Genomic DNA, 16,478 nt, shown 5'->3' with positions numbered 1-16,478 from the left:
TTCCCCATCATATTAAAAACATTTGAGGAGTTAGATGGCCACTAGAATTACTGTATGTTAGGTTGTAATACTTCTGTTGTGCCCCCGACCAAAGAGCTGGAGTTGGTCCCCGTTCCTGCGGCTGATACTAGGTATAGGATGTGTCAAATGCAGAGGACACCAATTTCCCCCAATGTGATTAAAGTATACAGGGAAAAAAAAATCCATTCCCACCTCCTCCCAACACACTTGTTCTGATTTCAACCAGTAGATGGTGCTGAGCCACACAATCTTTTGGTTGTTATCTGCCGGTTTGATCACATTTGTAAAGGAACATAAGAGGATTTATTTCCGTGGAGAAGGGTCATATTTACAGCATGTGCGCATGTCTGTATAATTGGAACTTCACAGCATATAAACCATACTGTTGTCCGTCAATGAAATGACTAAGAGACTGCACTTAAGTCACAAATCAAGATTCAAGAGGTTATTTGTCACATACATATGGTCATACATATATGCAGTTAAATGTCACGACACCCAGTGATTACGCACAATAATCTCTACAAGCTCTAAAAATACTAAGAATATTACAATGTGTGTAATTGACACAAGGTGCTTCCGCAGGCAGATTCTGGGTTCTATAGTTCATATAATATAATTAATTGCCTGTGTTGTATTAAATATACACCTAAATCCTCCTAAATGAAACCTACCTCCAGTACTTACCTCACAGTCTTGTAAATATTGAAACTGCCGAAGTGTGTAAGACTTGGAAATTGTTTACTTGTACAAGATACTCAACAGTTTGAGTACATAGCAAATGGTTTATTTTATTTACTTTCTTTATTTCGCAGGGCAGCTGCAATGTGGATTCAAGTGCGAACGATGGATGGGAAGGAAACACACCGGGTGGATTCCCTCTCTAAACTTACAAAGGTGGATGAGCTCCGCCTGAAGATCACAGAGCTCTTCAAGGTGGAGCCTGAGAGGCAGCGCTTGTTCTACCGTGGCAAACAGGTCAGTCTGGAATTTCACATTATATACACCAAATGGTCTGTCCCCCTTTTTTAAATTATTATTATTTTTTTAATGTTGTTGGTCTGCATCAATGTCAGTGATTTAAAGTAATTTCCCCCTGGGATTATTAAAGTATTTCTGATTCTGATGTCAAATGGTACTCCCTCTGAACTGTCACAGGTTTGTATTTTACATCAGCCTTGTATCTGTATTGAGCTGATATCAGAAGATATAGGAAAGTGAATTTGAACAGATGGCTGTGTTACTTTATCTTGTGATAAAAGCTGTTTATTCTCCATTTTAATATTGAGAGGGGGGTGGGCTGTATGAGTTCACAATCTGTCACTAAACTATATGAACTACTTTTGCAGATTTTGACCTATATGTAAATGTAATAACTTGCATGTAATAAAATGTAAGACTGGTTGCTCAGTGATGTTTACATGGACAGTGTGTTAATATGTAATCCAGATGCGACTGGGATGTGGTTGGCAATAACAGACTGGATCCCAAAATGTACTGGCAGCACAGAACATGTGAAACTAATGGGTACATTGCAATGTCCCTCGCTTAAATGTAGCTTGGGTTTTCATTTAAGTTGTTTACTGTGTAGCTCTGTTCCATACAGTCTGATAGATGTGAAAAATTGTATTGGGCTAATGCTGAAGTTGATACATTTCGAGTACTGAAGCTAATTTCCTCCCACAAGTCAATTGGGTTAGTCTATATTCTCCGCAATAAGCACAATCACACCTCTCATAACCTCTGGTGTAAAGTGTTCCAGCCGTGTAACCAGACTGGAAACAACACAAACGTGTTTCATCTGGACCAGTAACACGCCACAGAGCTGAATGTCACAAAGGCTGCCTGAAGAGGGTTTGTGTGGTCATCTACTCTAGTGCAAAGATCAAAGAAATTAGGGCTGTACCCGACTCATAATTCTGTCATTCAAATCGGATTCGGCTGTTCAATTTGACTATTTGGGGGGGGGGGGGGGGCACCGGCGATTGCTTGTGCCCAAGAGTTGGGTACCAAGACCCAGAAATTAACTGGCCCCAGGGCTGAATAATCAGACTGTCAAGTAGTATTGATAAGCTCTGTTACTGTTCTGTTAACCACGTTGGAGAAATGAAGATTTTTTTTTTTTCTGTGTATTCAGACTATATAACCAGTTTCTAACTTTTAATAATATTAATCTAAGAAGCATTTTGGCTATTATCAGAAGACATCTCTCCTGCTCGCTGGAGATATGTGTGAGGAGGGCAGGGCTGGCTCCCTCTGCCAGGCACTCACATGCACAAGGAGAGCCTGCTCTGAGTGACAATGGCGGAGAGAATTAAACTCAAGTGTGGTTCTATTTGACTTGCGTTGATGCCAACTGTGCTTGTTACCACAAGTGCCACCAGCCTTTTCAATGTAAGGGAGGAAACACAAGCAATCTTTCAAAACATTTAGCAAAAGTACCTCACATGCACAGAGAAATGCACTGTTTGACTGCCATAATGCCATAACATTACATTAAATGTTATTTCATTAAACATCTATTCCAATCAGAAAACAAACAATAGAAACTGTGGGGGGGGATTTGATTCCTGGCACTGAATGATGTTTCTGAGACAGAATTTAGAAAACATGTTGCAAATCCAGACGTGTCAAACAAACTGTTTTTAAAAAAAAAAACAAAAAAAAAAAACACTTTCCCAATATGAAAAACAAACACAAAACCACATTGCAATAACAAGTTTTAAAAGGAACCAGCTGGAACCACAACTATCACAGACCAATTGCGCTGTGAGAGACCATGTCAAAATCCCCCATGCAATTAATAAATGGAAAATACAACTTTTATATCAATACCCAGTTTTTATTTAAGTGCGATATTCCAGCAAAAACGGCTTCTACTGGCTCCGTGATAGTGTGGTGGCGTTGGTGAATGATTAAAATCTTATGGGTGACGAAACTGAACTAAATGACTTCCTGAAATGATCCGTTCAGTTGTGAGCGAATGTGATTCAGAATCCCGTTGGCTCACAATCCCCCTTTTCACCTGAAAGATTTTAATTGTTTCAACTTCACCACACTGTCACGGAGCCGGTAGATGCCGTTTTGTCTCGAACATCGCACCTAATTGGCTTAAACAAACTTTTCTCAATTGCATAGCGGATGTGGATACGGTCATGTGGCGCATTGGTCTGAGGTAGTTGCGGCTTCAGGTTAATACTTGATTCTTATACATAAACTTCTTTACATAAAATCCTTATACATAATTAGACACACAATAAACTTTAACATATTTAATTGCACGTAAATCAGTGCAGTTATCAGTGTTTTTTTTTTTGTTTTTTTTTTTTGTATTTGCAAAGAGTTTTGGTATGCAGTTCGGTCGACACGTCTGGAACTGCAGTGCCTCTTCAATGTGCTCTGCATGTGTGCATATTGGTGAAGAGGTTTCTTAATTTGCACGTGTTAAGCTGCAGTGCGTTGAGCTCTCCCGGCTACAGTAGTTCTATCCTGTTATTGTCATGCCCCATTCAAAATCAACATTGACTGCCACATATTGATTTTTATTTATTTTTTCACTGTAGAGCTGCATTGATTCACTCAGCCACAAACATGATCGTGATGTTTGGCTTGGGTACCGAAAACCCAGTATCTACCAGACCGAATCGCAACACAGATTTGAGCCTCATTTCGGTGTCATGCCCGCCTTCACTAAACATTATAGTTTGAGCGCGCTGCTTGAAATCCTCTGTATGATGACGCGCTGCCGCTTTCCTCTCCCGTGCGAGTCATCTTGCCTTCTAACTTTTGGTTGAGAGCCAAATGACAGCGGTGCTCATATGTCACATTATGGTCGCACTTTCTTATCCCCCCCCCTCCATCAGGTACCACCACAAATAGAATCAAATTCTGTGGGAAACACTCCACTGCCAACAAAATGACTGCTCGACTTGAATCTCAGTCGACTGATGGTTCTCCAACCGATTTGACTTTCAGGGGTCAGGAGGAAATGTTTTGTAATGGACGGCACCATTTTCAGTTTCATCGGGAGCTTGGCTTTTGGAGAGCGCCCTCGTCTTTTGAATGTTAGAAACCCAAGCTGCTTATTTTTTGTCAAGTTTTATGTTGTTTGTTAAAGTTGCCCACTCCTACCGCCGGAAAATGTTTTATTTTTTTTTAGCAACTTTTTTTAAAATATAAAGTTACCTTGAGCCCACTGTACTGTTGCATCCCTAATGTACACACAGTGACGCGTCAGAGGAAAGGGAGCTGAGCTTGTGCTTCCCCGCTGAAGCGTACATGGCACACCATTACGGGAATATTTCACTGTGTAACAAACTGAATGAACTTCTATTGAACTTTATTGTTCGTTACCTGTGAATTGATTCGTTAACATTTGCAGAAACATTTAATAATCTATTTATTAAAAAAAAAAAAAATGTTCAACATTCGAATAGTGTTAAACAAAAGCATTCGCTAAGTCTATTTGGATTTTGTTCTGGCAGCCCTACAACACAGCTGAATGGCTGCCATGCGGTGATGGACTGACAGATGCTATTCCCACATTGCGCTTCACAGGTTAATTGTTTTCCGAGTTTAATTCTGGAGGAGGCAGACAATTAAATAACCAAAATAAAACTGCAGGTTCGTGGTCCAGCGCAAGCTATGGGATTTGGAGCACATGGATCCGTGATGTCAGTGCAATATCCAAATGAATGACATCAGTATCGGCACCCGATATCGGCACCCGATATTGGCACCCGATATCGGGGCGGTCCCATCGCTATTAATTTGCTGGGTTGGCATGTCTTTATGGTTCTGCTAAATAGTACGTCTGAGTTTAAGACCATGGAGTAGAAACACTTTTTTTTTTTTTTTTTTTTTTTTTTTAAATGAAGAACCTTGAAGGTCTTTTCAAAAGTAATTGAAAATTGGTTCTGTCTCATCAGATGGAAAACGGCCATACTATTTTTGACTACAACGTGGGTCTTAACGACATCGTTCAGCTGCTGGTGAGGCAGGATGCGCCCCCAGCAGACGTTCCTAAGAGCAAAGACAAAGAGGCCGAGCTGTCTGACTCAGACTCCGGCTGCGGCTCGGCCCAGAGCGAGTCGGACAAGAGCTCCACCCATGGCGAGGCAGAGGCTCCAGCTCCAGCGCCAGGAACCTCCACCAGCGCAGACACGCCGGAACTCATCAACCTGGGTTTTGGCTTGTACAAGGTAATGCTGGTATTGGTTTCAGAGAGTCTTTTTATTACTGGCTTCGAGAACTTTAGCTTCAACTGGAATAAGGGGGCACAATGTGATCTAATTAGATGTCAGGACTTAATAAGTGTATATATTGTAATAACATTGCAATATCTTGGACTGTAGAGGCTGTAATATCTTGATAATTTAGATCTTCTCATCCACTGTTGTCTATTTCCTTGTATGTGAAAATGTACTCAGCCAAATACTTGTCTTTCAAGTGAAAAACAACTGGTTGTAGAAGTTTCTGCTGAGCTGCCCTGAGCTGTTATTTATTCTCTTATTTTTAGATCAATGAGTTTGTGGACGCCAGAGACTTGAACATGGGTGCCTGGTTTGAGGCCCAGATTGTGAATGTAACCAAGGCAACAAAGACTCCCGAAGAAGAGGACATGGAGTCCAAACTAGCAGAAGAGGAGATCCGTTACCACGTCAAATACGAAGAGTAAGCGGGCTCCCCTTATTAATGGTTCTTGAATTACTCTAGATTTCTATTTAGGGTCCATTTAGATCAGGCTTGGTGTTTTTACTTTCTGTAGAAATACTTCAGTCAGTAACTTGGCACACACTTGGATATGGAGCAAGTCTGGGTTGAACTCAATATTATCTGGTACCTTAATGGGATTTGTGATTATTTGACACTAAAGGTCTGACGGTGGGAAATTGTCCCGTTAGAGTATTTGTTCTGTTTTCAGTGTGTCAACATGCACAGTGTACTAAGTTCCTAGTTTGCATATTATCCCATGTGACCATACAATCATTATAAATTACCAAAGTTGCACACAGATGTATGCTTATAGCATTGGTCACAAATACTACCATACCAAGGTAAAATTAAACTAACCTAGGTAAAACATGGGTCATTTACGCAATTATTACCAAGCTGCTGCTGGTATTTATCGCTGGAGCGGATTCCTTTTTGACTGGCAAAAGGTGAATATTGATCCTGATCCAACCTGAAGTAATTGGTGCCAAAAAGCATAGGTGCTCAACCTGTTGCACCAATCATTGAATGGAATGCACTGTATGTTCCACAGCTTTGGACCTTTCCTTTGGCAGACATTGCACCAATTGATATGCATTCCTCTATTTACAAGAAATTAAATGTCTTTTGGAGAACCTTGTGTAACTGAATGGAACAACTAGAGTGATGTAAGTGTTTGCAACAGACGTTTGTATCTCAAACAACGCCCACCATGGTGGAGAAGCTGATGCCTATATTCCCCAGCATGTGGTGAAGTTCACTGACTGCACTTTTGGCTCATAAATTTCACTGATTGGTTTTGAACTCTGGTACCTCAAAAATACAGCCCATACAATTTATGAGAAGTATGGGTTTAATATTGTGGTGTTGGGAGTATTGCTTACTAGGCACTGCCTCCACCTCAGCTACCCAGAGAACGGCGAGGTGCAGCTCATGGCGAAGGATGTCCGCCCCCGTGCCCGTACGGTTTACCAGTGGCATCAGTTGGAGCCAGGCATGGTCGTCATGGTTAACTTCAACCCTGACGAGCCCAAGGAACGAGGTTACTGGTACGACGCAGAAATCCAGAAGAAGAGGGAGACGAGGACCGTGCATGAGATCTATGCCAAGATCCTGCTGGGGTGAGAGGCCACATTCTTTCAGGGAATTACTTTTTTTTTTATTTTTTTTTATTTTTTTTTGTTGCTGCTGCTTTGAAGGATGTCCTGTTATGTGGATAAAAGTTGTCTTATTTTCCTTTGTTTAATTAAAAAAAAACATTTATGGTGAAGGAATCCTTTTGATTGGTTATCTTGCGTTGTCGCAGTGACGCTGGTGACTCCCTCAACGACTGTCGAATAATGTTCCTGACTGAGATTTACAAAATCGAAGAGCCAGGCGCGCTCGCCAGTTCTGCAGCTGGATCAGACAGTCCACTGAAAAGTAAGTTCACCAACAAATGGTGTGTCCACCTTATTCTTCCCTTCTTGAAACACTGGCATTACTCGTTTAATGTTGTATTCAATAGTTGTTTAGACTGCTGCCACCCCCTGCTTTTATTTATCTTCAGACTGAGGAAATACGGCTTGCACTTGGGCATGTACCACACTGAACTGGAGCAGCACTTACCCCTTTTTGTCCCTGGGGGCTGGAATGCATTTTCATTTTCCAGAGTCCTCTCCTGGGTCTGAGGCCACAATTTAGAACCACTTTTCTGGATGCTGCTGCTCTATCAACTCCCAGTGGAACAACCATGGACTCCTTCTCAGGGAAATCAATTGGTTGTTGTAGTGTTCTTTCATTTTTCCTCCCCTGCTGTTTCTCAGGATCAAATGGGCCGGAGTGCAAGCACTGCAAGGACAACCCAAAGAAGAACTGCAGATGGTGCAACTGCCATGTATGCGGCATCAAGCAGGATCCCGACAAGCAGCTACTGTGCGACGAGTGCGACATGGCCTTCCACACCTACTGCCTGGACCCCCCGCTCACCTCCATCCCTGAAGATGAGGACTGGTCAGTGGCATCGCCACATTAGTCAAAATTTATCTCGAGGGACTTCTAGATGCAGAGTAGAGTGCTGGGTCAGATGTTTGATCTGTGTTTTCCAGTTGGGTGGGACCGCTTTGGTTTGAGTTCTGGTTGTGTTGCAGAGTACCGTGCTAGAATATTTTTGTATTTTGTACTATTTGTAGGTACTATTGTCATGATACCAGTTATTTATCCTTTATGCAGTATGTGACTTGTACCTGAAGATGTTTTTTAATCTAAGAACAGTAACGGTTATTTCTGGTAATCTTCGAGCCACTAAGTTCTGGAATTATCTAACCTACGCTCTTGCATTGTCTTCAGGTATTGTCCTGGTTGCCGTAACGACACCAATGAGGTGGTTTTGGCTGGAGAGAAGTTGAAGGAAAGCAAGAAGAAAGCCAAGATGGCCTCTGCCAGTTCCTCCAGCCAAAGAGACTGGGGAAAGGTGAGGGCCTCTACATTTTTATATTCACTTTCTGAACACTGAGCCAACAATAACTTCCGGAATGTCTCTGACATGGATAATGGTTTCCTCAGGGTATGGCCTGTGTGGGTCGCACCAAGCAGTGCACCATTGTCCCGTCCAACCACTACGGCCCTGTGCCCGGCGTGCCGGTGGGCTCCTTGTGGAAGTTTAGGGTGCAGGTCAGTCCACTCACTGTAGAATTTATTTTTCTCTTTAGGAAGCATTTGTTGTTGCAAGTTTCCATATGCAGGTGTAGAATTACTGGTATTTTCTGTCCTGTGTCCAGGTGAGTGAGTCTGGTGTCCACAGACCACACGTCGCCGGGATTCATGGCAGAAGCAACGATGGAGCTTACTCCCTGGTCCTAGCTGGTGGCTACGAGGATGATGTTGTGAGTTCATGATGGTTTCCTTTCACAATAATATCCATTTTCACGACAGTTACAGGGTTAGTTCTTTCTTAAAATAATCTGTAATTTACATTATTTGACAGTTATATCTATGAATGACACTCCTTGTGTACATATTTAACTATTCTACTTAGCGTTGGCTACATCCCATTAATTTACTTGACTTTACACTTATGGCAAAACTGTCTGTGGGTGTCATGTGTTTAGGATGACGGCAATGAGTTCACTTACACTGGATCGGGCGGACGAGATCTCTCGGGGAACAAGAGGACGGCGGAGCAGTCGTGTGACCAGAAACTGACAAACATGAACAGGTACGTCTACGAAAGAGCCGCATGGGACACATTCCTCATGGCACAAGATTCTGCAGTCCTCCTTTGAAAGGAAATTAACTATCATAATTTGGCCTGCTCATAATTGCAGAATAATTACTTTAAAATAGGTTATTGAATCTGTATGTCATTCAACTTTTTACATCTTTATGGACTAGTGGAATTTTAATACAGTGCCTACATGTATTTGCCTACATTTATTTATACTATCTCTTGTGGTGATGTATGGAAATGTTCCATTTGCATGTCTGAAACCTGGCTTTCTGTTTGCACCAGGGCTCTGGCGCTCAACTGCAACGCTTCTGTTAATGACAAGGACGGTGCCGAGGCCAAAAACTGGAAGGCCGGAAAACCGGTTCGGGTGATCCGCAGTTGCAAGGGACGGAAACACAGCAAATACAGCCCCGAGGAGGGCAACCGATATGACGGGATATACAAGGTGTGAGGGGACGATCGAGTGGAAAAGTTATTACTTTGCTATTGTACACCCAAGCGAGCAGATTTAAAACTGAATGCCAACGTGATGAATGCCAAAATATCTGCAATTAGCTCACCTCCTGTGCCTCCTAGGTGGTTAAATATTGGCCAGAGAAGGGAAAGTCTGGCTTCCTTGTGTGGCGGTATCTTCTGAAGCGTGATGATGACGAGTCTGCACCCTGGACCAGAGACGGAAAAGAACGTGTCAAAAAGCTCGGTCTTACCATGCAGGTACAGATAGGTCTTAGTTTAGTGCTTTATTAGATTAATAAACCAAATCTTATAAACCACTATCTTGAGGAATGCAAGTGCATGCTGACTTATGTATGTAAATGTTTTTTTCACAACTCTGAATGTGCCAGTACAACAGAAAATAATGTCATTCAATTGTTTTGAAGATTTACTTATCATTTTGAAGTTAATGTTGATTGCACGGTGTAATGACAATAGTAGGACGCATTCAGTGTTTAGACTGGTTCCCTGTAAGACTGTATATCACTAGGCAATTTGGACTGCCACCGGGTACCAACTCCCAGAAAATGATCGATTTACGGCAGTGCGTCACAGGAAGTGTCAACTGATGCACAACCATTCGCGGAAATGGCTTACAGTGGAGTGATCTACTCCACTTAGATCATAAACACTTCAATAGAAAAAAAAAACTTGGAGATCGGTTGAGAAATGTAAATGTTGTAGTGCTTTTTATCCAGCTCCTCCGTAGGCTTGGGCGATCGTGCTAAATTCCAATTGGCGATCACAACTGACTATTTTATCGGGAAGGTACTATGCATGCGAAGGAATATGCAGGCATAGAATACAATGTAATGTGGTCTCCCTGTTACAGAAGTGCAGGATTTACTATTTACAAGTAGAGTATTAACACAATCATCCAGTTTTTACTAAATTAAGCAGCTCCAATTCTGAGTTGGGTGTACGTTTTCATTTTCTGTACGAGTAAGAAGACTAAGGAAACAAAATAAATGAATCGCCGAATTTGACGTATCGCAATCAATGAAGCGTCTATGATTGTGCAACCAAAAGAAATACAATTAAACTAAAATTGTGACCATGTCAATTTACCTCTTTACTGATCATGCTTCTTTGTTCTTTTATTTCCAAAATAGTGTTGCTTATTTCCATGGAGTGTGCTCTGAGGAAAATGTAAAGCGATCCGTTTGTCTTTGCGACAGCGGAGCAAACAATACCACTTTGAGACGCTAGGGTGGGCAGTTGAAAAGTTGTCTATTGCCCCTTTAAGCAAAAGAATAACTACAAATTGGCATGCCATATGAGAAAAATGGGAATATTGAGGACTTCGCTAAACTCAGTGGAAAACAGCTGATAGTAATACTTATTAGGCTTGGAATGACTTATATGTAGCCCAAGAAACTGTAGCCTAAGATATACACGTTTTAAAAGAATAATAAAAATTAAGAGTCTCTTATTTAGCCACCAGTGTTAAAAAGTAACAGATAATTGAGATTTCATGTGTCTTCAGTATCCTGAAGGTTATCTGGAGGCCCAGGCTTCGAAGGAGAAGGAGAAAGAGAACAAGAGCGAGCCAGAGGAGGAGACTCCCACGAAGGGAAAAAGGAAGAGGAGATCTCAAGGCAGCGGTAAGTTTCTAGGACCAAGAACTGAAACTTGTATGTGACTTGTGAAGTGATAATACATCTCTTCTTAAATGGTCCATCAAAATGACTGAACTAACCTTTCCTATAATGCCATTCAGCAGCTGTTTTCACCTTGAGGGATGCTGCTACACTCTGCCATGTTTGGCCTGCTTAGCTGTGTAGCTTTAATGTTTTACCAAACAATTAATTTAGTCTGCAAATGGAAATTTAGATTTATGGCGTTGACCGAATTAAAGGAGCCTACACTGAAAGGAGTATATTTTCCTTTATGTTTGATGTATTTGGAAGTTAGAGAAACACTGACTCTGCTCAATACCCAGAGGGCAGTGTGTAGTGATCCTTGCGTTTATGGAGATCAAACTAGTAAATGTGTATTAACAGAGTAAAGAAGCTAAGCCACCAAAGGATTGGGTAAATATAATGGGTTGACTTTGTTTATATTCGTACATGTATTTGTATAATACATGTAAACGACTTTATGCGAGTCAGAAAGTTTCAGTGGGACTTGCTTCCAAGTCCTACTGGCCTGGTTTGTCACCTCAGTATTGGTTAAAAAAAAAAAAAAAAAAAAAAGCACTCAATTTAGTTACTCAAAAAGTTTTAACTTCAGAATGTTTACATGCATCAAGGCATTGTTTCTAGATGCAGAGTAACATGGTGTTGCGGTGCCAGGGCAGTCTATATTTTGCTTGTTTACTAATGTGATTTCAATTTCTCTGCTGGTATTAATTGCGTTTTACATATCCCTACTAGAATCTGCAAAGTCTTCCCCAGCGAAGGGCACACCCAAGAAGATGAAGGTGGAGGTTTATAAACTCACCCTGGAGCAGAAAGGCCTGATCAAGGAAGATGAGGCCAACAAGAAACTCTGGGATGAAGCCATGCAGTCCCTGGCACTTGGACCAGTAAGAATTTAGCTTTAGTTTCCTCATACTTTAAAATTACCAAATTATACAAATGAAGTGTTAGTGCGGGGCGTCTCCTATTTGCCTTCTATTGGGTAAATCTTTACAGCTTAATCTTCTATCGGTCTGGGAACATAAGCCTGTCTTATATACTGAATCTCACTGGATAAAAGGTGAAGATCGGTCTGTTGTGTTGGGGATGGAGAATCCCATTTGCCGATTCATTGCAGGGCTCCAGATGAACTGTTTTTCACCAGTCCTGAAAAACAATTTTAAATGTCCCGAAGTAAATGTGAAGAGACCCAAAATCATAATGTTGTTTTGTTTCTCTATAGTGATAAGTTGTTAGTGGCATTTAAAAAAAAAAAAATAATAATAATATATATATATATATATATATATATATATATATATATATATATATATATATATATATACACACACACACACACCATTAAAATGTTGAAGAAATAAATAATTGTATTTATTTTGCTCCATTCAAAATGGGTTTAGAACTAAATTTTAGCTTTTTATGAAGAGATAAATTTAACAAGGCTTTAACCTGACAGGATTCGATTTTTATTAACCGAGAATGACTGTAGTAAACATTAACAATAAACTTTTTGACATTAATAAACAATATTCTTCTTGAGGTAGTGTGCTCAGATGTCACACATTCACATCTCTACTTTTATAAAAAAAAATAGTCTGATACTATCCAATATTTACTTATGTTTTTGTTTTAATATTCCCCTCTGGTCATATAGATTATTTGATTTTAAATAAAAAATAATTATTTCAATATTTTTTGGTATTTGAATATTTAAATTAATAAAATAAAAATCTATTCCATGTGAATGTTTCCGTTAAACTAGAGGGCCAATGCACTTGCATTTGCATGGGATCTTATTGTTCCCTGTGGGCTGAACGGCTAACGGAGCTGGAGAACAAGTTACGGAACAGGAAAACAACTTTGCTGCGCCACAAACCTGCACTTTGCGATGTAAGCCCCGCACATAGCCCCCCCCCCCCCCCCCCCCCCCAGCATGGAGCAGTGGGGACAGCTTGTCCCGTTAGCTGCTAGCCCCAACCAGAGTGAGTGACCAGAACAGTGCACTATGAGAGGAGGCGTGCGTGTGTCGGGCTGATACATGCATACAAAAATCCCATTGTCCCAAACACATTTTCTATCCTTCCCGGGATGATGGGGCGCTGTTAGTCTTGAGTCCTGATTTATTGAGCACAGCTGATCAAGACAATTTGTCTGTTTTTGCAGAAATTCTTGAACAAAGTTGAAGAAATGTTTCTCTGCATCTGCTGCCAAGAGGTGGTCTACCAGCCCATCACTACAGAATGTCAACACAATGTCTGCAGGGTAAGATTGGCCACACATTTATCCTCTCCTCTAAAGCATTTTATATCTGGTAAGGTCAGCTGGAGCAATTATGGGATGTAGCCAGTATCTATGAATGATCTTCAGGCGGAGCGTTTTTGGCCATATTGTCCTCTCGCCTGAGCCTCACTGCATATGTCATAGAGTACCTGTAGTATCTTTTAGAAGTATGCAAGTGTGGAGAAGGTATTATGTTAAATGTATGGTCAGAAATTAAAGTTGGTCTGGAGAATGTAAGTCAGTAATAAGTGGTCCTGTTTAGAAATAGGTTCAAATTCTGGTTCCAGAGGCTTATGTTGATATTCATTGAAAAAAAAAAAAAAATGTCATATTGGTCTGAATTCACACTTGATCTGTGGGGAAATTTGTTACTATTCACTAATTTGTTTAAACTTTGGAAAAATTGTTGCAATGCCTTGGAAATCTATTTATTTTTCCTTTACATCAGCAATTGCAGTTGCACGTGAAGAAGTGGTGGCGACTTTGCCTTGAAGTACACGTTGCAGAAATCATTATTTCCCCTAACTATTTTGGCTGTAGACACCTTACCCACAAGTGTCTTATGCCTTTGCCTTATACTCTCCAATAGTGAGGCCAAAACTAAGGAGCTGGTGTGTAAACAAGCAAAGAAAATTGGAACGGCTACTGAACAATATTGGCTTGAGCTGCAGTGTGTAGTACAAAACCTAAATTATACTAAACACTGACTAGTTCAGAGTTCCTTTACCATGGCTTCAGTTTATTAAACGGCACCCAATACGTTGGTCGTTTCAACTTTATTGGGTAGAATGCTTTTAGTCTGTTTTCCTCCGGAGACAAATAAGCAAAGCAAGGAAAAGCAATGTTCAGGGGCCTTATTGGTTGTGTGTCAATCATTTTGGTTGTACTTGAGTAATAAGATTATTGCTTTAATCAGTCAAAAAGGTTCTTCTATTATGAAACAATGTCTATTAGATGATTCTGAATTATGTTGCGACGGCAGCGTCTAAAAGGTCCCATATCTTTATTCCAGGAGTGTCTTCAGCGGTCGTTCAGGGCCGAGGTGTACACCTGCCCCGCCTGCAGGCATGACCTGGGCAAAAACTACTCAATGGGCATCAACAAATCCCTGCAAACTATTTTAAATCAGTTTTTCCCGGGATACAGCAACGGGCGATGATCTCTGCTGCCTGCACAAAGAAGACACTCAATGAACTGAAAGGGGGGGAATTTTCAGAAGAGGCAACAAAGAATCATTTCTCTTAATATATTTTTTATGATTTTATAAACTGTCGGTCTTCTTGCGGTGGGATTTAAATGCTGCCTTTTTTTTCCCCCAGTTTGTCATTGTGTAGTTGATTTATTGATACTGCATTTAAAACGTGTACTTGTAATCCTACTCGGTTATGGCTTAACCTCATTGTTAATTAACAAATGCATTTCTAATGTTGGCCGTTCCTTTTTTCTTTTAACAAAACACTCCCTAAGACCCCTCCCCCACCCATTTTTTTTCTTATTTTCTATATACACAAATGATTCAAATTTGCTGCCAAACCTAGTTTTAGATTGGCTTGTTTTTGTACAGTTTTAATATGGAGCTCGATAGCCCTTAACTGGGTTGCTGTTATAAAGTTTGATGCAGTTGATCTGATTATGAACCTGCAGATTTTAAGGGATCGCATTATTGTGCATCTGCATTTTGCCCCATTCTAAAGTTTTGTGTTGTTGCTACTTTTTTCTTATTTCAGGAAGTACACAGCTGCTGCATTTCCAATGCAAGTCCATTTATTTTTATGTGCTTAACCTCTCAACCTTAACTGAAGATTTCATGATTACGTCTGCAGAGTATTGGATTTCTAAACTCCCTGATGCGATCGGTCTTCAAATTGCACTGAAACTAGTGTGTCAGACCATAACTTCTCCTGGGCTTGTTTTGTAAATTGAGGCTGGATTTCAATGTTTTCAGTAGCTCAAATTATTTTTTTCATTCATACAAAAGTTCTGTGGTTTTGTCTGCGTTGCCCTGATTTATTAAAAGTACGGTCTACTCATCCATGCTCAGAATGTCTGAAACTGGTCATTGAGTAGGATCGCTGCCATTGAATTTCTTTTAACCCATGTATTGATTCATCTAAAAGAGTTGTACTTTTTTTTTTTTTTTTTTTTTCTCTTCCCCCCCCCCCCCCCCCCCCCCCCCAAGATTATTATAGGTATCTAAGGTGTTAAGGATTGTCATGCATTTGATAGGCTCACAAAATGTGTAATCTACCAGTATAGCTTCATGTTGTCACTGAATTGTGTAGTGATTACGCCCTTTGCGTTTGCCTTAACTGACTGCTGTATAAACAAAGGGCTTGAGTCAGAAAGTCCAAAGATGAAAACGCCTAATCAAGAGGGTGACCTAGACCTCCCTAACTAGTTTTGTAGATCTTGTCCCTAAAAGTCAAATGTATTTGAATATAACAACTTTATACCCTTTGTGCTAAATATAATTTTCTACTCTTTAAAAAAAAAAAAAAAGGAAAAAAAAAAATTATATATATACATAACCCATTTATCTCCATTTGAGGGGGGTGAGTCTGGTTCTTTGCGCCCTAAAGGACAACTTGGTTTTTAATGCCCTGCCTCGAATAATAAAAAAAAAAAAGCTTTGTGAATTTCTGACTTTTTAATGCTGGGATATTTAAGCAAAGCCTGTGACACAATGTAAAGGAAGTGCTGCACATTGCTCTAGAACTTCGTCACTAGCATTTGGACGTTTGTTTTGTGCCAGAGAACCCAATATGTTGGTTTTTTTTACTTTATTGGGTAGAATGCTCTTAGTCTGTTTTCCTCCGGAGACAAATAAGCAAAAAAAGGAAAAGCAATGGTCAGGAGCCTTATTGCTTGTGTGTCAATCATTTTGGTTGTACTTGAGTAATAAGGTTATTGCTTTAATCAGTCGGCATTCCAAGCTCTGGTAGGGACAAAACGTTTGCTAATGCCACTTGTCGATATTTCTAACAGCTTTGTGCAGACCTATCAATGTTCATAACAGCACTTGTTGTTGGAGATGGAAATACTTGGGGTTAAAGATGAAATTAAAGTGCTTTCAGGGACCCAAGGATTGGGACAAACGCCTTTGACCGCTGATCGAACACCAC

At 40.5% G+C, this 16,478-nt stretch overlaps 1 protein-coding gene across 1 annotated transcript; it reads left to right on the top strand.

The window, feature by feature from the left end:
* Positions 1-846: 846 nt before the first annotated feature.
* On the top strand, positions 847-14,556 carry uhrf1 (ubiquitin-like with PHD and ring finger domains 1; the record flags this gene model as incomplete). Its single annotated transcript, XM_080013847.1, has 16 exons — positions 847-999; positions 4,950-5,222; positions 5,540-5,694; positions 6,639-6,854; positions 7,040-7,155; positions 7,539-7,725; positions 8,062-8,185; positions 8,278-8,385; positions 8,493-8,597; positions 8,823-8,929; positions 9,224-9,386; positions 9,518-9,655; positions 10,923-11,040; positions 11,812-11,963; positions 13,240-13,338; positions 14,369-14,556. 16 exons carry the CDS (start codon positions 847-849, stop codon positions 14,513-14,515), a joined length of 2,361 nt encoding a protein of 786 aa, XP_079869973.1. The 3' UTR covers positions 14,516-14,556.
* Between the last annotated feature and the right edge of the window lie 1,922 nt (positions 14,557-16,478).

The sequence above is a fragment of the Zeus faber genome, assembly GCF_960531495.2.
Source record: "Zeus faber genome assembly, chromosome: 1".
Classification (NCBI taxonomy): Eukaryota; Metazoa; Chordata; class Actinopteri; order Zeiformes; family Zeidae; genus Zeus; species Zeus faber.
This window is presented reverse-complemented; position numbering and strand designations above follow the sequence as displayed.